Genomic DNA, 22,166 nt, shown 5'->3' on the forward strand with positions numbered 1-22,166 from the left:
GGTGGGTGAGAGAGAGAGAGAGAGAGAGAGAGAGAGACTGTGAAAGAAACTAAATATGAAGCACTACAGTTTACACAGAGATTTCTCAAAGACATTTACTTCCTGGTGAGCAGAGTCTACCAGGTTGATAGTGTAACATTGTAAATTTTAAACAAGAAATGTATTAAATGTAAGGTTTTATTACTCCTGAGAGGAGGTGGGAGGGGGCACGAGTACTTTAGGGATTGTGGTGTTATGAAAATAGAAAGGGAACCCTTAAAATAATAATTTAAAGAAGGCCCGGCTATGGTACAAAAGATCTTAATGTTTTATTTTGAGAGCAGAAAAGTTTAACAGATACAGATATAAAATGATAACATCTAAGTCTTTGGTTCCATATGATGGGCTTTTAATAACATTCAAAGTTCAGAGCAAGGTTGCCCGTTCTTTTTAATCAAAATGTAGTGTTGGGCAGAGGACTGAATGTTTTATAAACATCTCTTTATTCTGCTTGCACCACACTGCTGCTTTCTGGGAAGGTGGAGAGTTGCTGGGCGGACTTGGGATGGAAACCAGGATTCTGTCATCAAAATACAGAAGACTGGAGCGTGGTCATGAAAAATAAACAATGAAGTCCAAGACTGGGTAGGTGACAACCAAGGACCTTTTCTCCCTCCCCATGTGTCATTCCGGAAAAGAGAGACATTTTACCACTGTAGAGAAGATTCAAAATGATAAATCAACACAATGTTAATATTCAGTCAGCTCCATTAAGATGGACTCTTCAGTCAGGCCTGGTTCAAAATCATGTATGTAGAGTTTGAGGTCATCAGAGAATGGAGGCACAATTAAAATGAGGTTCTTTTCAGAATTTCAGTGCAAAATTGAAAAAGTTCAAATAATTGTATGAACAATGCATAGTGTCAATACAATGGGGAACAATTGGAGGAGACAGGTTAAGCAGAGATGTCTACAGGTGAAATTCTAGCCCCATTCAAGTCAATAGCAAATTCCCTTTGACTTTAGCGTGACTAGGATTTCATTCCAGTTGTCTTAATTTTATGAGAAGTTTACTTGTAGCCTATCTAGTCTGTAGCTCTGTTTCCATAGAGCATCAGTAATGAATCATCTCAGTGGGATCCTCCCTTGCCATACTGTGTTCACTTTTGAACATCTGTTGTGCAAAAAAAAAAAAAAAGAGAGGGAGAGAGAGAATGAAGAAATTAGTCTTTGAATGACTTTCAGGTGAGAAGAGTTTGAAAAGATTAAGCCTGTTTAATTTAGAGATGAGACAAATACAGACTAACACGGCTGCTACTCTGAAACAAATAAGAGGCACACCCTGGGATTATATGATGAGTGACAGATAAGGAAAATCAGATACTGCTCTTTATTCTTTCTCAGAATACAAGAAGAAGAGGACATTTGGTGAAAGTTGAGGGCAACAATACTAACTTTTTAACAGTTTAAAAATTTTTTTCAGAGAGCATAATTGTGTAGCTCGAGATATTGAATACAAGTTCTTAACAGACTCAGATTTTTGTTGACAATAAAAACATCTGTAGTTACATTAGATAATTTAAAAATAGAATGGCTATTAACCCCCTCCCCCATTCTTCAAGGTATGCCATAAGGCAACCGCTAATTAAAGGGGTTTAGGAAGAAACTTCCTCTGTGGACAAGTTAATCCACAATTGATTATTTAAGGGATTCTTGTATTGAACAATATATAGGGATAAAAAATTACTTTAAGCAAACATCATTATCTAAGTACTGTATTTTGCAAGAAATACAAGAAATACATGTGGAGGAGCAGAAGGATGTAGATAATTTGGGAATGAGTTAGAAAAATATTAATTTCTGAGATTGTTATATTAATAAGAAAGCTCAACAAGGGTATTGGCATAAAGGAATACTTTGAAATTCATCTGCAGCTATGGGACTTGATCCTGTAAGGTGCTGAGCACCCTGGGCCCAATCCAACAAGGCACTTAAATATCTGCTTAATTTAAAGCACATGATGTTTTGCTCCCACTTGGACTTTCCCTTGCGAAGCTCAGTTTGATTGGAACAAGACGTGGAAAAGCACCGGACAAATGGGCCAAATTGCTGGATGAAGGTGCTGATGAAATGAGAGGGCACAAAATGAATATTCAGATTTTTCACTAGAAGCTTGAGTGATAGGGGAAGCAGGAAGACTTAATCAAGGCAGTTTTACCACATAGTTGAGCACTTAACTGGAGAGCACCAAAAGATGCCGTGTTTATATTTAAAAAAAAAGGCAAGGTGTCATAAATATAAAGGGAAGGGTAAACACCTTTAAAATCCCTCCTGGACAGAGGAAATAAAACATAAATTTTGGGCAGTAAAAGTAATTAACCATTGGTACAACTTACCTCGGGATGTGGTAGATTCTTTATCACTTGAAGTATTTAAATCAAGATATAGCTCAATCAATGTTATGGGATTGGTGAAGGAATTATTGGGTGAAATTCAGTGTTGTTCAGATCTGCGTTATACATCAGGTCAGACCACATGACTGTAATGGTCTCTTATGGCCTTAAAATCATGGGCACAGTTTGGGGAGATAACGGGTGTTGCCCTTTCCCCCCCAACTGCAAGCCTTAGGCAGGCAGCCTGAGTGTACAATGTATGCTTTTAGGGGAATTCAGCACTACTGCACATGCACATAATTAATGAGCCAAACATAGTTTTAACTTTTTGCGCAAAAAAAGCTTCTGACATAATGTTGCAGCAGGTTTCAGAGTAGCAGCCGTGTTAGTCTGTATTCGCAAAAAGAAAAGGAGTACTTGTGGCACCTTAGAGACTAACAAATTCATTAGAGCATAAGCTTTCGTGAGCTACAGCTCACTTCATCGGATGCATCCGATGAAGTGAGCTGTAGCTCACGAAAGCTTATGCTCTAATAAATTTGTTAGTCTCTAAGGTGCCACAAGTACTCCTTTTCTTTTTGCGAATGTTGCAGCAGTTCCACCTTTTGCCCACCGGAGGGAACTGTGGTGATAGAACACAGCAGCAGCTTCCAGCCAGCAAGGGAAAAGAAAGAGAGCCTTCCTTCTTCGCAGCACCTGTCAATCCAGGTCAGGAGACAGGTGTGGGGAAACAGACAATGTGTGGTGCTGGAAGGTCAGACGGGGGCTCATAAGGCTAGTGGGGGAGCAGGGGCTGAATGGGAGTGGAGGCACGGGGCCACTGCGGGGAGGGAGGTGCAGGGCCACATGGTGATGGGGACAGGGGAGTGGCTGGGTGGGAGCACAGAAACACATGGGGATGGTGGAGGGAGAACAGAGTCACATGTAAGTAGCCTAAATGATAGAAAGTAATTGTAGGTTTTTCTACAGTTGTTTTGATTATTGTATTCAAGAGGTGGTAACAAAGTTTCTAATATCTTTCTTTGAGATAATTGTGTTTAGACAAAAGAAATGCAGTAGATCTAATCTACCTGGATATCAGTAAGGCACTTGATACAGTTCCACATGAGAAATTATTAGTTAAATTGGAGAAAGTAGAGATTAGTATGAGAACTGAAAGGTGGATAAAGAATTTATTAAATGGGAGACTACAACAGGTCATAATGAAAGGCGAAGTATCAGGCTAGAGGGAGGTTATTAGTGGAGTTCCTCAGGTCTTAGGACCAAACTTATTTAACATTTTTTATTACTGTCCTTAGCACAAAAAGTGGGAGTGTGCTAATAAAATTTGCAGGTGACACAAAGTTGGGAAGTATTGCCAATACAGAGGAGGACCAGAATATCATACAAGGAGATCTGGATGACTTTGTAAACTGGAGTAATAGAAATGGGATGATATTCAATAGTGCAAAATATAAGTTCATGCATTTAGGGACTAACAATAAGGATTTTTACTATAAGCTGGGGATTTATCAGTTGGAAGTGACAGGGGAGGAAAAAGACCTGCAAGTATTGGTTGACCACAGGATGACTATGAGCCGTCAATGTGATGTGACCATGAAAAAGTCTAATGTGGTCTTGAGACGCATCAGGCAAGGTATTTCCAGTAGAGACAGGGAAGTGTTACACAAGGCACTGGTGTGACCCATAGGCACCGACTCCATGGGTGCTCTGGGGTTGGAGCACCCACGGGGAAAAATTGGTGGGTGCTCTGTACCCACTGGCAGTGCCCCCCCACCCTAGCTCACCTCCACTCCGCCTCCACCTCCTTCCCTGAGCACGCCACATCCCCGCTTCTCCCCCTAGCTCCCAGCGCTTCCCACCGTGAAACAGCTATTTTGCGGCAGCAAGCGCTGGGATGGAGGGGGGAGGAGAGGGAACACGGCACGCTCTTGGAAGAGGGGCCGGGATAGGGGTTGTGGAGGAAGTCCAGTAGAGGCCGGAAAGGGGCAGGGACTTTGGGGAAGGGGTTGGAATGGGGGCGGGGCAGGGGTGGAGTCAGGGTGGGGCTGGGGCGAGTACCCACTGGCGCCAGGAAAAGTTGGCACCTATGGTGTGACTTCATCTGGAGTAATGTGTGCAATTCTGGTCTCCCATGTTTAAGAAAGATGAATTCAAACTGGAACATGTGCAGAGAAGGGTTACTAGGATGGTTTGAGTAATGGAAAACCTACCTTACTGAAGGAGACTCACAGAGCTTGGCTTTTGTTTAGCCTAACCAAAAGGAGGCTGAGGGGAAATATGATTGCTCTCTATAAATATCTTGGAGGGATAAATACCAGGGAGGGAGAGGAGTTATATAAGTTAAGCACCAGTATGGACACAAGATGTACAAATGGATGTAACTGGCCATCAGCAAGTTTAGGCTTGAAATTAGGTGAAGGTTTCTAAGCATCAGAGGAGTGATGTTCTGGAGCATCCTCCCAAGGGGAGCAGTCGGGGCAAAAAAACTTAACTGGCTGCAAGACTGAGCTTGATAAATTTATGGAGAGGATGGTATGACAGGACTGCCTACAATGGCATGTGGCCTATCAGCAACTGCCTGCAGCAAACATCCCCAATGGCTGGACCCAGGACACTAGATGGGGAGAGCTCTGATTTACTACAGAGAATTCTGTCCCAAGTACCTGCCTAGTGGGCCTTGCCCACATACTCAGGATCTCACTGATCACCATATTTGGCGTTAGGAAGAAATTTTCTCCCATGTCAGATTGGCTGAGACCCTGGGGGGGTTTTTAACCTTCCTCTGCAGCATGGTCACTTGCAGGTTTATATTAGTGTAAATGGTGAATTCTCTGTAACTTGAAGTCTTTAAACCATGATTTGAGGACTTCAGTAATTCAGTCTCTAATCTCTCACTATTACAGGAGTGAGAGGGTGAAGTTCTGTGGTCTACACTGTGTAGGAGGTCAGATTAGATGGTCCCTTCTGACTTTAGTAAGAGTCTCTGAGTAAAAATACGCAGTAATTCCTTGCTTGATGGTGTAGTTATGTTCCTGAAAAATGCTACTTTAAGTGAATCCAATTTTCCCATAAGAATTAATGTAAATGGGAGAGGGGGTTAGGTTCCAGGGAAAATTTGTTCACAAGACAAAAGACATTATATACATATACACTATAAGTTTTAAACAATTTTAGGCAACAATTTAATACTGTACACATCAATGATGACTGTGAAGCTTGGTTGACGTGGTGGAGTCAGAGGGTGGAAGACGGTGGGATATTTCTCAGGGAATAATGAGGAGTCTGGTGGCACCTTAAAATCTAACAGATTTATTTGGGCATAATCTTTCGTGGGTAAAATTCTTCAGATGCATGGAGTAAAAATTACAGATGCAGGCATAAATATACCGACACATGAAGAGAAGGGAGTTACCTTACAAGTGGAGAACCAGTGTTGACAGGGCCATTTCAATCAGGGTGGATGTGGTCCACTCCCAATAATTGATGAGGAGGTGTCAATATCAAGAGGGGGAAAATTGCTTTAGTAGTGAGCCAGCCACTCCCAGTCCCTATTCAAGCCCAAATTAATGGTGTTAAATTTGCAAATGAATTGTAGCTCTGCAGTTTCTCTTAGAAGTCTGTTTCTGAAGCTTTTTTGTTGAAGGATGGCTACTTTTAAATCTGTTCTAGAATGTTCAGGAAGATTGAAGTGTTCTCCTACTGGCTTTTGTATGTTACCATTCCTGATGTCTGATGTGTCCATTTATTCTTTTACATAGACACTGTCCAGTTTGGCCAATGTACATGGCAGAGGGGCATTGCTAGCACATGATGGTATATATAACATTAGTAGATGGTGTGGCTCATGTGGTTGGGTCCTCTGATGGTGTCGCTAGAGTAGATATGGGGACAGAGTAGACAACAGGGTTTGTTACAGGGATTGGTTCCTGGGTTAGTGTTTCTGTGGTATGGTGTGTAGTTGCTGGTAACTATTTGCTTCAGGTTGGGGGGCTGTCTGTAAGCGAGGACTGGCCTGCTTCCCAAGGTCTGTGAGAGTGAGGGATCATTTTCCAGGATAGGTTATAGATCATTGATGATGTGCTGGAGAGGTTTTAGCTGGGGTCTGTTGCGATGGCCAGTGGTGTTCTGTTGTTTTCCTTGTGGGGCCTGTCCTGTAGTAGGTGATTTCTGGGTAACCATCTCCCTCTGTCAATCTGTTTCCTCACTTCCCCAGGTGGGTATTATAGTTTTAAGAATGTTTGATAAAGGTCTTGTAGGTGTTTGTCTCTGTCTGAGGGATTGGAGCAAATTTGGTTGTATCTTAGGGCTTGGCTGTAGACAATGGATGGTGTGATGTGTCCTGGATGGAAGGGAAAGCCTTGCTGCTAAATGATGAACTACACTCGGCTGAGCCCTCAAGGGTTAACAAGTTGTTGTTAATGTAGCCTCACTCTACAAGGCAGAATGGACTGAGTCAGGAAGGAGGAAACACAATAGATGCAGGGCAGTGGTTGCAAACACTTCCCTACGGAAACTGAACATGATGATGAACCCACACTATCCCGCTGGAGCGCACGGTGCTTGCACGGCTGCACAGATGCCGACTTTCCATGCTGCGGGGGTTGGGGTGGGTGTGTCTGACAGACACACACCGTGTGTGTGTGTGTGTGTGTGTGTGTGTGTGTGTGTGTGAGAGAGAGAGAGATGCACATTGCACCTTTAAGTATGCTGCCCTTTTAAGTAGATCAGCAAGTTACTTCAGACAAAGCAGCAGCTTACAACAAGCTCCCTCTGTCCTGAGCCCTGCGTGTGGTCCCGCCCCCCCCGCCGCTGCTCTGTGGAGATAGGGTACTGGAGTGGGGGAAGGGAGACACCCTGACATCAGCACCCTTCTTCCCCTCTACCCCCCTTGCACAGGAAGCAGGAGGCTCCCAGGAGCATCTCCAGGGTAGAGGGCAGGAGAAGCACAGGGCAGTGGGGGGAGGGACACCTGAACTTCCTAGCAATTGATAGCCTGTTGGGCGGCTGCTGCACAGGGAACTTAGGGAGCCAATAGGGGGCCTACTGCCCACCCTAGTTCCAAGCCCCCACGAGGACGGGCTGCTCTTCCAGAGAATCCTGCAAGCAGTGGACAAAGCAGGTGGCCAAATGACTTGTAAGGGAGCATTGCACAACTTTAAACGAGCATGTTCTCTAATACATCAGAAATGAAACAACCTTAACCAGGACAATGTTAAGTGAGGAGTTACTGTACATTACCATTTTAAACCTATCAAGTGTCCCTTAAGTGGCTTGCCAGAAGATGTCAGAACATGTTAGTATTAGAGCTGAGTGGGTCTAATATTTATTTAATTTTCTTTCTTGATATAGGAATTAGATACAGTGCTCCTGTCAGATAATTTCTAAGTTATTTGCAAAAAAAACTTAGTTTTCAGTTGCCTATGTAGTCCCTGGAATCGCAGTTAAAGTTGCCCATCTCCCCTCTCCCCCCCCCCCGAAAAATCTGAAATGGCACCCCTGTGGGCAGGCACAGAATTTGTCCCCCTCCTCCCCGTGCGTGGCCCCGTTGGCCTGACTGGAGCCAACCTCCCTCCCCCAATATAGAAGTCAAACTATGCCTATGCTTAAAATTTATGAATAATAAAACCCACAATCTAATCATTTCCAGAACCAGTGAAATCAGAATTCTCCAAAATTCATGTCCCACAAGTGACTGAACACAGCAGTAATCTAGCTACATAAAACTAACAATGAAACAAGAGAATCTTCATTCTCTGAAACTTTTGTACCTATTGTTGTTACAAGTAACACACACACAGCCTTGTAAGAGGCATGATTAGCAATAGAAAATCTTCCTAATGTTTTCCATTTGTTTACTTTGTACATTCAACAGCATCTTGTGTCATTTTCACTGCTTCTCTAGTATATCTATTCAGGGGACACCATCATAGGGCCTAATCACATCAGCCACACTATTAGAGGCTCGTTCACCTGCGCATCTACCAATGTGATATATGCCATCATGTGCCAGCAATGCCCCTCTGCCATGTACATTGGTCAAAACAGACAGTCTCTACGTAAAAGAATAAATGGACACAAATCAGACGTCAAGAATTATAACATTCAAAAACCAGTCGGAGAACACTTCAATCTCTCTGGTCACTTGATTACAGACCTGAGAGTGGCTATTCTAAAAAAAAAAAAAAAAAAAAAAAAAAAAACTTAAAAACAGACTCCAACGAGAGACTGCTGAATTGGAATTAATTTGCAAACTGCATACAATTAACTTAGGCTTGAATAGAGACTGGGAGTGGATGGGTCATTACACAAAGTAAAACTATTTCCCCGTGTTATTTTTCCCCCTCCCCTTCCACTATTCCTCAGACGTTCTTGTCAACTGCTGGAAATGGCCCACCTTGATTATCACTACTAAAGGTTTTCTTCCTCCTCCCCTTCCCCCTCCTGCTGGTAATAGCTCATCTTAAGTGATCACTCTCCTTACATTGTGTATGGTAACACCCATTTTTCATGTTCTCTGTGTATATAAATCTCCCCATCGTATTTTCCATTGAATGCATCCGATGAAGTGAGCTGTAGCTCACGAAAGCTTATGCTCAAATAAATTTGTTAGTCTCTAAGGTGCCACAAGTACTCCTTTTCTTTTTTCTAGTAAGTCTGTAAGTTCCCCTTTTTTTTGTTTATTTTACACAGCAACAAGGGAGAGAATCTTATTTTTTTTTAATTTACATGGTAGGAAAATATGATTGTAATACCAGAAAAAAATTTGAGGTCAGTGCAGGGGTGGAGGTTCCGGGGTGGATATACTGTCTGAAAATACTTTAAGCTCAGTTTTTGAGGTGTTTTTTTTTTCCAAATAGACTAGACTTCAAGTGGACAATGAATCCGTTCATGTTAATGATATGTTAATAAGAGTAATTATTTTTCTACTCTTGTATGTTTTTTGAATACACTGAAATATTACAGGGATATTCATTGTCCACTTATCAATCGTTCCTTTAATAACATGAACTGTTATTTGGTTGTCTTGGATTCTCCTCAACACAAGAGTCCCTTTATTTTATACTGAAAAATTAAGATAATAAATTTAAGCTGTAGGAGAGGGAGGGAAGTACAAATATATACTTAAAATATCATGTCAACACCAATAAAATAATTTTCAATAGCAGAAAAGCTTGTTAGCATTTTTTTTAATGCTAGACTGTCATGTATGGGATTAATTAAGCTTCTGGGGTTTACTGCTACTCTCATGTTAGAAAGGTGGTCTTCATTCTAAGCAAATATGCCACAATAGAAAGAAGCAATGAAGTATGATTTCACATAAGCATATTGTTTATGATTTCAGTTGAAATTATGGAAAAGCTTAGGGTTCTGGAGGGATCTGGAGCTTAGGGAAACTGAGAGCTTGTAATAAGTTTGGAGAACTTGGCCCAGTGGTTTATTTCTCTCAGGAGGCAGCCAGGAAGTGAACTCTATAAACTAATTGAGATTTAGAAATTCCCTGGGGCTGGCAGTCAATTTGTTCGAAGATGAAACTTAGTATTTTTAAGGGGAAAGTAATTATGCAGATAGATCCTGTGTGATTTACTTTGTTGTTTGTTAATTTCAGAGAGCAAAATTTAGAAATTATGCTGAAAGGAAATGTAATCTGATGCCTTTCTCATTAAAGTGGGAAGAAGGTGTGAGAATCTTACTGAAGTGAGCTGTAACTCACGAAAGCTTATGCTCAAATAAATTTTAGTCTCTAAGGTGCCACAAGTACTCCTTTTCTTTTTGCGAATATAGACTAACACGGCTGAAACCTTACTCTAGATAATATCTCTCAAAAAATAATTAAAATAATTGTGGTGCTAAATTTCTGTGGTTCTAAGCAAATTGGAAGAGGAGTTTGTGCTGGTCTGGAGACATTTTTTTATTTACCTCCAGTAGAAAAGTACTTTGGCTTCTCCATCCACTGCTGCAAAACTTGAAATGTGAGGTGGCTTAGTAGTTCTAAACTACAACTTTCTCTACTAGATCAGATTATTTTATGTAGTTTCTGATCCAGTGGTTACTGAGTTTTGTGGACAAATTCTGACCTCAGCTACAGGAGTATAGGTTTGGGGTTACTTTGGATTTACACGTGACTAACTAAGGCCCATATCCCACAAACACTTTATGCATGTGAGTTCTCCCTATTTAAATCAGTAGAATTAGTCACATATGTAAAGTTAAGCATGTAAATACATTTTTGCAAGACTGTGGCCTTCGACATTATTTTGACCTTTAGTTGTGTTTTTTTAATAATTTTCTCATGATCTTAGTACCGTACACTAATAAAGTATAGTGATGCCATTTAACAATAGAGGTTTGGTCAAACGGTAACACCTTTAATATTATAATAACAGTGTTAAAATAAGCCACAATTTTCTAGAACAACTGTTTGAAATGTTTTAGCTTTCAGTATCATTAGTGTAGTTCGGTGCATGTGTGTGGAATCATTATACCACGAGATTCTTTTTGGTAAGGTAAGATATTTCAGGAAAGTTTTCAGTGATCCTGTCTAGCTCTCTGAGGGTGAGAGTGTAAAATGCATAGCAGCATAGTCAGCTGAGGTGGATAAAATATAAAAAAATATGGTGAAGTAATATGGTGTTAGTTTATGAAACTAAGGAATGCACTTATAAAAGGTAATGGAGGTAAGTGAAAGGGCTCTACAAAGGCTATCGCTGCAGAATTTGATCTTTTCTACAACAATCTTTACACTCCATGTCAAAATTACTGATTTTTAAAAAGCACTTTACTCTAATAAGATCGAGCTTCCTAACATGGAATGTAAAAGCAAAACTAACCTTGAAAAAGTAGTGAATTCTCAGGGCCACAAAGCAAACAAGATGTCCTAACATAATGGCTTCTCTACTAATTTTTATCAAGAATTTAAGCACTTGCTTTCCTCTTCTTTAGCCAACACTCTTAATGAAGTCTGTTTCTTGAGTTTTCTCCCAGTCACCATGTTATCTGTGTCTATCCAAATCACTATTTTTTTTAAAGTGGTGTGGGAGGAGAGAAATGTAGTTTCTGTAGGTGAATATCCTTGCTTAAATGGATAATAAAATTATGCACAAAATGTCAGCATCTGGATTGGAGGAAATTCTGTTTACCAACTTCAGTTTAGATAAGATGGCTTTACTAAAAATGTAATTAGATGGATATGGAATACAATTCACTCTGCCCATTCATAAAAACTCCATCTCTGATAAGAATATTGTAAGACACTGAAAAAAAAATTGACAGGGTGAAGTGGCTATATTACTTTGTGATGACAATAGCAAAAAACTTATTAATTTTTGTGCTCATCACCATTTTACTCACCAGACATCTAGAAAAGGAAATATGCTTTTGTACAAACAGTATTAGTTTACCATAATTATGGAAGTTATTCTGTGCCGACAGGCACACTGTGCCCACCCAGAACCCTGTTAACTTCAATGGGCTCCATGCAGGAACAAAGGTAAATCCGCATACAGCAGCTGCAGAATTGAGGCCTTAGTTTGTAACTTATGGACCAACTGGCACATTAAACACCAATATTTGTTCCATATAAAGTTTTTATTTCACATAACCAGTCCCCTCAGTTGTAAGGCTCAGAAGAAGAGCTCTCCTGTGTAAAAATTCTGCTAGATATAATTGTGTGAAAATTTGCTCAGTATTTGCCTCCATGGTATGTTTAGGTCTTTATGAAAACAGTGAAGGACAAGTTGGCTCTCTGACAGCATTTCGTTGGAAACATATTCTAAGTCTCCTCTGACATGACATTTGTAGTTCAGACACATTGCCATGGGCAATTAACACACACACAAGTACTTGTGAAGACAGATCTTTACTGAGATGTCAGTTTGGTGGTGCATTTTGTAAACCTGTGATTATTTAGCTTAGAGACCATAAAATGGTGACTTAAACCATCCCTTCCTCCATGTACGTTCTGATTAAAAGTGCTGTGTTCATGAGATTAAGAGATTTAGACAGCCCTGAAATGATTTTTACCATAGGCATAATTGTTCCTTCCAAAGAATTACGTGGTCCAGTTTTCAGAAGTGATGGGCTAGGCTGCCACCTCTTGCTGCAGCAACTCTGCTATTGTCTGTTCCCCTTTTGCAGCTCACTACCAGCTACAGAGGAGACCCAGAGAGAGGTAATAGAAGGCCAAGCTGCATTACCTCCAACCTAAATTTCCAGGGACTTTGTAAATCATAGTTCTGCAGAGAGCTTCACCCATCTCTGACCTCGCATCCAAAATTTGCAGAGATTTGTGCCCAGAATAGTTATGGAGGGGCATTTCTGCAAGGTCATCTTCTTCTCCTCTCCTCTATTGCTAGAGAAGTAACTCTGCACATGAATTTCCAGGGGATGATCTGGACCAACATATTTGAACTGCTGAAGAACTTCATTTCCACTTTATTTGAGTAGACAGATGTTTTTTTTTCTCCTATACTCTACTTTTACTCAGTAGAGGCTTTTAGCTGAGGATTAATGTTCTTTATTGAAGGAGTCCTCTAGGCTCTCTATATGTGCTCCGAGACTCTAACAGATCTGCTTCCAGCTGAAGAGGTTGGATGCAGATTTCTCTGAAATTGGTTAATGCTACTCTCTGGAAGGGAATCATATGAGAGACTCGCGTAAATCCTTTATCCCCTGGAGCTGAGTATGTTGCCTCCCTGTTACTCCCAGTTCTGCTTAGCATAGATGATTAGGTACTGAAACCTGGATCCCCTGCTTGGCAGTCCATTTGGATACCATTTATGCTACTAGGTGGTTTGTGGATGAACAATTTTTAATAATCTGACCCTGATTTATTTGAGAAAAGCATTTGCAAGTTATACAAGGCCCATAAAAATCAGTAGACTCTCCTGTTGACTGTAAGGGGCAAAGTATTTTTTTAAACCCTATAAATACTATTAAGTAAAATAACAAATGTGTTTTTAAATTCGGGGTTTTGAAAAATTATTTTAGCATTTATCTGTGGGTTAGGATAGAATTACCTAGTACTCCAGGCTGCCTACAGATGCCACCCAGACACCTGATTTACCCACAGATAGGGGGATATTTGTAAGAGATGCATGAAAATGTGAATTTGAGATGCATGAAAATGTGAATTTGTAACATTTTTTACTGCAAAATCACTTAAGTTTGAAAATTTACTCATTTTCAAGTGAACTTCTATAACTGAGTGGATAATTAGAAAATTTTTCACAAAAATTACGCAATTTTAGATTTTTCTTACCAAAATGAGAACTCACACTTTGAGTATTTCCAATTTCATCCTAAAATTTTGTTCCAGCTGTTAAATCGTCTGCTGGGCTACATTCTCTGCAACAGAGGAAATGAAAGTTCTATTAATAGGAAGACAGGATATGCTAGGAGTTGCTCCACGCAATAACTTTGGTTTTTAGAACTAGTTGTAATATTTTTGATAAAATATATTTTTGTTGAGATAAGCTGCTTCATCAAAGCTGAAATGTTTTACAGTTGGGAAGATTTCTGAGGTAAAAGGCTCTTTGGTAACTTTGGACAAGAGGAAGGGAGAAAAACGCAAATTGAAAAACTGACCTTTTTGATCTGAAAATAGACATTTCAACACATTTTTCAAGATCATTTGAAAAGTTGTATATCCATTCTATATTGGAATGGGGGAAAAAAAGTCAAAACCTCAAAAGTTGTCCCAAAACAGAATTGTCGTTCTCTGGCCAGCTCTACTCCTAGTACTTGCCTTACACCGCACAGAAACCCTTCTTACTCCCAGAGCATGATATCCCCTCAATGCCTTAGGTTCAGATTTTGTCATCAATTGCATATATGAGAACTGAACTGACCCTTAGAAATTAGCCAATTAATTCCCTGTTGTTAATAATGGCTTGGGAACTAGGTCAGTGAACTGACTATATGTAAATAACTTTTGGCCAAATATGAAATTACACAATGAACAACTGTGGTATGTAACCTATCATTTAAATCACCTTCTGAACCAGCTGACTGGAGGATAGCTAATGTAATGCCAATTTTAAAAAAAGGCTCTAGAGAAAATCCCGGCAATTACAGGCCGATAAGTCTAACTTCAGTACCAGGCAAATTGGTTGAAACTGTAGAAAAGAACTGAACTGTCAGACACATAGATGAACATGATTTGTAGTAAGAAAAGGAGTACTTGTGGCACCTTAGAGACTAACAAATTTATTAGAGCATAAGCTTTCGTGAGCTACAGCTCACTTCATCGGATGCATCCGATGAAATGAGCTGTAGCTCACGAAAGCTTATGCTCTAATAAATTTGTTAGTCTCTAAGGTGCCACAAGTACTCCTTTTCTTTTTGCGAATACAGACTAACACGGCTGCTACTCTGAAACCTGTCATGATTTGTAGTGGCAGAGTCAACATAGCTTTTGTAAAGGGAAATCATGCCTCACCAATCTATTAGAATTCTTTGAGCGGGGTCAACAAACGTGCACAAGTGGATATAGCGTACTTAGACTTTCAGAACGCCTTTGACACCAAAAGCTATTAAGGAAAGTATGCAGTCATGGGATAAGAGTGTATGGTCCTTTCATAGATCAGTAGCTGGTTAAAAAAATAGGAAACAAAGGATAGGAATAAATGGTCAGTTTTCAGAATGGAGAGAGGTAAAGAGAAGTGTCCCCCCAGGGATCTGTAATAGCACCAGTGCTATTCAACATATTCATAAATGATCTGGAAAAAAGGGGGTAAACAGTGAGGTGGCAAAATTTGCAGATGATACAGACTGACTAAAGATAGTTAAGTTCAAAGCAGATTGCAAGGAGTTACAAAGGGATCTCACAAAACTGGGTGATGGGGCAACAAAATGGCAAATTAAATTCAATGTTGATGAAAGCAAAATGCACATGAGAAAACATAATCCCAACTATACATAAAAATGATGGGGTCTAAATTAGCTGTTACCACTCAAGAAAGAGAACTTGGAATCATTGTGGATAGTTCTCTGAAAACATCTGCTCAATGTGCAAAGGCAGTCAAAAAAGTTATTAGAACGTTAGGAACATTAGGAAAGGGATAGTTAATAAGACAGAAAATATCATCATGCTTCTATACAAATCTTTGGTATGCCCACATCTTAAATATTGTGTGCAGATCTGGGCACCCCATCTCAAAAAAGATGTATTGAATAGGAAAAGAAACAGAGAAGGGCAACAAAATTGACTTAGGGGTATGGAACAGCTTCCATTTGAGGAGAGATTAAATAAACGGGGACTTTTCAGCTTGGAAAAACTAAGAGGGGACATGGTAGAGGTCTATAAAATCTTCACTGAAGAAAGTGAATAAGGAAATGTTATGTACTCCTTCACATAACACAATAACTAGAGGTCACTCAATGAAGTAAAAAAGGCAGCAGGTTTGAAACAAACCAAAGGAAGTACCTTTTCAAACAACACACAGTCAACCTGTTGAACTCTTTGCCAGGGGATGTTGAGAAGGCCAAAACTATAACTGGGTTAAAAAAAGAACTAGATAAGCTCATAGAGGATAGGTCCATCAATGGCTATTAGCCAGGTGGTCAGGGATGCAACCCCATGCTCTGAGTGTCCCTAGCCTCTGATTGTCAGAAGCTGGGAGTGGATGACAGGGGATGTATCACGAGATGATTTCCTGTTCTATTCATTCCCTCTGAAGCACCTGGCATTGCCACTATCAGAAGACAGGATACTGGGGTAGATGGACCATTGATATTACCCAGTATGGCTGTTATGTTCTTATGAAAATTCTGCAGCCTTTATTTGATCAAAATTCCTGTTGACTTCAGTAGCAGTTTTGTTCAGTAGAGTTAAGCAGAATCTGGCCCTTTACCAGTAAGAAGAATACCAGGATTCTGTTATCTTTTAGCAGTCTGACTGTATTTATTTATTTACAATTCTTCAAGCTTCATTTTACATAAATATACTTGATTGTTACTTGGGCACTAGTCTGAAAACTAAAGCAAGGAAGCCAGATATGCCTACCTTTCATTTTTAGGGTAGAGAGAGGAAAGGATTGTTGTGGAGTTAAATGTCAAACAAAATATTTTAAATAAATTAATTTAAAAAAAGCGGGAGGGGGAGCGAGAGACTGGACGAAGCAAACCAAGGTGCAAAACAAATACAGGATCAAATGAAAAGTTACAGTATTGGAAACCCCAAGAATTCAAAAATCATGAGTCAAACTCCCCAAAATCATAAAATCAGCCTAAAAATCATAAGATTTTTAAAAAGAATAAATTTGTGTTGTTTTTCTTTGCCTTCTGGATTTTGAGACCTTAGGTTACACTCAAGACATGTTTTTGAGCTTTTATCTGCCACCATGAGGGGTAGAAACACATTTTTGAAACACATAAATGAAAGCTCAGATTCTCACATGTAATCACTTTACTTCAGGAGTTGGGGCTTTAAGGAAAACATCAGATCTCACATGACTTGTGTTGCCAACTCTCAAGATTTTATCAATATTTAGAAGAAAGTAAAATGAGAAAGGGAAGGAGAGGAATTTTAGGGCTTATGTAGAGGTCCCATAAATTCTTAAATGTTACAAAATTGTTCTGTTCTGTTGAGTGTGATGCATTTATTCAATATGACTTCAGAACTGTATTTTCATGTCTCATAAATATTTTGTATTAGTTTCTTGACGACAGCAAAAAAGAGCACCCTACAGAGAACTGCAGGCATGTTAAACAAAAGGAACAACTTCATCCTTTATGGCTCGTATTGTGCATCTTTGCTAGTTTCTGAGATTTACAGCAGTCTATTTGGCAGATCGAATACTAAAGCTATGTCCATATTTGTTTGTTTTACTATTTGCTTGAAAATGTCATGATCACCAGCTAAAAACAAAGCAAACAAAAAGCTTCTCTCTTTCCCTTATTTTTGAAACTCTGTAATTCTGGTCAAAGCAGTTTATCATTGATGGGGTTTTATCACTTTAAATCAAAATCTTTTGGTCTACTGTCTACATGAAAACACGAGAGAGGGATTGCATATTGGTGGTGGTGCTCAAGATTTACCATAAATGATCCCGTTAATCTTTCTATAGAGTCCATTCCTGCAAGCAAGGAAGCACCTTCTGAGAGGTAATGAGCACCCTCAACTCCTAGGAAGTAGGCATGAGAGTTGAGGGTGCTGACGGCGTCCCCTTGCAGGATTGGACCATTTGTGCTCTAATGATGTACTGATGTAAGGCTCCTTGTAAACTGAGAGATTATATGTAGTTTTCTGAATAGTGTTTTAGTTGATTTTTTTGCTAGATTTTGCTTTGATTTTTATTTTTTAATAAAGGGACATGCTGCAGCTTTAAAGCAGCTCTTGCTGTCTAAGCATCAACAGGCATCTTTGCACTGCTTTAGCGTCTGTTCTCCAATCATGCCTACCTAAGTCAATAAGGCGTTGACAGGCTTTCTTGTGTATTTAAAGGTTACCTTTTAGCTTGTTTTATGAATCAGAGCAGATGCATAACTTGGCATTGACCATTTCTGTCCCTCCCCTTCTTTGCTTTATACAAACTGCAGCCCCCAGCTCATTACTGACTCAAGCCCCCTCCCCCAGCAGGGAGAAGTCATTACATGAAGAGATCAGCTTACCAGTTGTCTTCAGTGCAGTGGCTGAGAGCAAAGCTCCTGGTAGTACAGTGAATCAGAAGGAGAGAGAGTGGTGCCCAGCAGAACTACAGGGCTGTGATACTGAGACACAAGTGCATCTGCTAGCTGTTAGTACTTGGCAGAGGGATTTCTCCTTTAGGGTAGTTCTAACTTTGGGTAATAATGTTTGTCAGCTACCTGATATTAACATTGCTCTACTTTCAAACAGCAGTGTTAGCAAGACCTGAGGGAGAGGTAAGCCTAGTATAAAGTCTTGTAAAAAATTATCGTCTTGTCAGAATTTAATTTCCTCTTCTATCTCTCAACAGGGATTGTGAGTGATTTTATGTTGCGTAAGACTAATACGAAGTGTTACATTTTAGAATTGCGTTGTCTGCTGCTGTATGAAAATAGCTGTTTGCAGAATTCTATAGTTGCTAAATGAAACTACCTATTGAAAACTAGCTTGATTTTAATTGTCGCACAGAGGATACATCATGTTTTGTGGATTTTTCTCTGCTAATATGTAGAAAAATATAATACTGTTTACAACAATCTGTAGTGTTGATGATATACAATGTTAATTTCAAGTTCTCTGCAAGAAAGATGTATGATTGAAAAAAGTTTTTACTTGCTGTTTTTCTTATGTAAAACACTGCAAGTCTCCTTGTATGGAGCATATTTATAATATGGGTGTGAATTCAATGTGTGTGAATTATTAGAATAATACATAAGAGATAGGAAAAACTATCCCTGTTTTAGAATATATATGGTATCCCTAAAGGGATTTTGTAATATTCCTATTAGTATGAGAATTCTAAGTGATGGAATGAAACAGTCATTCCTGTACATTTGAAATTGCTGCTTCATTTGCTAAACGCACTTTTCCAGGTTTTTGCTCAGATCAGCCTAGTTCTACATCAAGCCCTTATTGCACATTGAAGCAGAAAATTTAAAATAGTCGTTTTCCATTTAGGAAAGAATTCAGCAAACATAATTATATAGATATGAATATCCTTATTATTGAAATCACTGGCAAAAACAAACCTGCTCCTTGATACATTTGATACTCTTCTCTCCCCACTCCCTAACTAAAATGTGATGCATATATCCATTTGTTCTTTTAAAATGCATATGTTATTCTTTAATAAGCCTCTTTTCTTTAAGCTGTTTTGCATATTATGTCAACAATATGCAAAAGAGCTAAGTGAAAACTAAATCTTCTGAAGGATGGTGATTTCTGCTTTAAAGCTCTGACTTTTGTTGTTCTTGTCAGAAGGTTCTAATAGCCTTATTACTTTCCCTGGTAAAAGAAAGTGGAGGTGAACTGAAAACACATCTAAGTTGCTGCTGGGTTGGCACTGGTTATTAGCTCATAGTTCTAGATAGAGAGTGCATTTTGCTTTCAGAGTGGTTTAAAAAGGAATGGTAATATTTGTGATTCCAGAAACAAGGTCTATTTTAATGAAATCTTGTGTTGGGAAATGCAGTCTTTGATCTAATTAAAAAGGTGGGGGAAAGTTTCCATCAGAGGCTCAGGGAATTTAAAAGGGTGGACATTCAGAGCGACTAGAAGCTAATCATTGCCCTCTAGTTGTCACTGAGGTTTTAACTTTCCTGTTGATACTGAGTAAAGAAAAATGATAGATGGACTCACCTTACCCAGGCACAGGGACTTTGAAATGTGCGGTGGCTCCTATGGAAAATATTTCTGTTACACTGCATGCACATGCTCTTCAGAGATCCATGTAAACAGTAAATCTACTGCAGCAGCAGTGTTGCCTGCCAATTATCCTTGTTAGTGAGTAAAATAAAAGCAATGCTGTGTTCTTACCTGGAAATGAATTGCTGCAGTAGAAGTGCAATGTGGAAAGTTTTAGAACTGTAATCCTTATGCCATATACTTAACACTGCTGTACTGTTAACTTGAGTTTTTCAGCTAATACTGCAGACTAAATATGAAAAGAGGATTGGAGCTGTATCATTGATCATATGCTTTACTACAGTAATGAGACATCTGCTTTTTTAATATAATTATATGTCTAATTATGAAAGCCATATAATAATTAAAATACACGTCTGATAGCAATGGAGTAGTTCCTTTGTCTGTGAGTCGCCAGAGACCAATGGATAATCATGTGCATTTTTCTGCTGCAGCTGCAGATCTTGGCTACATAAATATTATCTCTCTAGGAAACTTATTCAATTAGGATTTTTCCCTTCCCTGGATAGACCAGGAAATAAAAAGAGGGAAAATAAGTGAGCAGCCATTTTAAAAAGTAGCCTGTATTACAGTGTGCTGATTTAAAGTGTTGCATTTACTGCTACAAATGTTTCTATTACTTTATAGTTAGGGCTCTACCAAATTCAAGGTCCATTTTGGTCAATTTCACAGCCATATGATTTTAAAAATCTGAAATTTCATGATTTCAGCAATTTAAATCTGAAATTTCTCTGTGTTGTAATTGTAGAGGTCCTGACCTAAAAGGAGTTGTGGGGTGGTGGTGGGGTGTCACAAGGTTATTGTATGTGTGTGAGGGGGATGTTGCGGTACTGCTACTCTTACTTCTGCTGGCCGGGAGCCCAGCTCTGAAGGCAGGGCCACTGCCAGCACCAGCGAAGAAGTAAGGATGGCCTGCTATAGTGTTGCCACCCTTACTTCTGCACTGCGGACTACAGAGTAGTGGGCCCTCAGTCAGCAACCACCACTCTCTGGCTTGCCCAGCTCTGAAGGCAGCAGCCAGCAGCACAGAAGCAAGGGTGGCATGGTATGGTATTGCCACCCTTACTTCTGTGCTGCTGCTGGTGGGGCACTGCTTTCAGAGCTGGGCACCCAGCCAACAACTGCTTCTCTCCATCCGTCCAGCTCTGAAGGCAGTGCAGAAGTAAGGATGGCAATACCCCAACCCCCCTAAAATAACCTTGTGACCCCCTGCAACTCCCTTTTGGGTCAGGACCTCAAATTTGAGAAACATTACTCTCCCCCATGAAATCTACATAGTATAGGGTAAAAGCACACAAAAGACCAAATTTCATGGGGGGAGGCCAGATTTCATGGTCTGTGGTGTGTTTTTCACGGCTGAGAATTTGTTAGGGTCCATTTGTAGGGGTGTGTGTGTGTGTGCATGTGTATTTATTTATATTTGTTAAAGGTCTGCTCATAAAAACATCAGCATGTGATGGTCTTTTTCGTGCCAACTTGTTCTTTCCTGCGTTCTAATACATGCTCCTTTGGTTATTCAAGAAACATTCGAGAAAATCATGAAAATCCAACTGTTACAATTTCCTCCTTTGTGAATCTTAAAGAATTCCTGATTGTATTTGTCTGGTTATTTCATGCTTGGTTTTAGTCATTGGGATAGTGAATGACTCAACATGATGTCACTTAAACTGCATTGCTCCACTTTTCCTGTCTTTTAGGTGATATTTTAGGATCAAGATTTTTTTTTTTAATCTGGAAGGGAAATGTGGCAGGGTAATCTTGCAACTTGCTCATTACTCATACTAGCCCAGTATCAGAACCCTTTTTGATACTGTTTGCGAGGAAATTGCAACTCTCTTCACCCATAGCTGGATGCTCAAAATTTTATCTTCTTCCTGACTCTTAGTCTCTCTGGAGATCAGAGGACAGATTATTCCTTCTCTACTGGGTGTCCAGGAGCAGTTGTCCCCACCAACAGACTGTACAACTGGTTCCTGTGACTAAGAAAGAAGTAAAGTTTATTTGCCATTGGATAGAAAATAATGAGAAAACCACAAAAAACTGAAGCAGACTAAATCTATCTGAATTTATGTAGAAAGTGCAGTGCTTGGCTCTCATTTTTAAAATTATGGTTAAGCATTTTTTTTTTTTGAAATGCTGTATTTTTGCAAGTCCTGTGTCTTAGCACCCCGTGTGATCATTCACTGAGTTCCACCCTGTCATTGAAACTTTCCTCCAGGGCCAGTATGTCAGGGCTCAGCAAGGTAGGTTGTCCTGGGAATTCTCCATGTGCAACTGGAGAGACTCTCCTTTAGTAGTTCTGAGGGACTTTGTATGCCCATATATTAAGTCTTCATTAGCATGCTCTACATTACCTCATTCCTTGATTCAGACATCAGCACACAACTGCATCATATTTGATTAAAATCATCCTTTTTTCTATTTCAAAATACTCAGACTTTTAAATGTTCCCTTTGCTGTTT

General features: G+C 39.7%; 1 protein-coding gene across 4 annotated transcripts in view; it reads left to right on the plus strand.

The window, feature by feature from the left end:
- Window positions 1-22,166, plus strand: part of THSD4 (thrombospondin type 1 domain containing 4) — a 600,466-nt gene that overhangs the window by 346,619 nt on the left and 231,681 nt on the right. The window contains exon 1 of one of the 4 annotated variants that reach the window (XM_043493647.1): window positions 17,962-18,236. The exons of the other annotated variants lie outside the window; for them this stretch is intronic. Within the exon in view, the coding sequence (XP_043349582.1) occupies window positions 18,165-18,236 (72 nt within the window). The 5' untranslated portion in view covers window positions 17,962-18,164. Of the gene's footprint in view, window positions 1-17,961; window positions 18,237-22,166 lie in introns of those variants that run through there. 4 annotated transcript variants of the gene reach the window in all.

This window comes from Dermochelys coriacea, chromosome 10 (genome assembly GCF_009764565.3).
Source record: "Dermochelys coriacea isolate rDerCor1 chromosome 10, rDerCor1.pri.v4, whole genome shotgun sequence".
Taxonomy (NCBI): Eukaryota; Metazoa; Chordata; order Testudines; family Dermochelyidae; genus Dermochelys; species Dermochelys coriacea.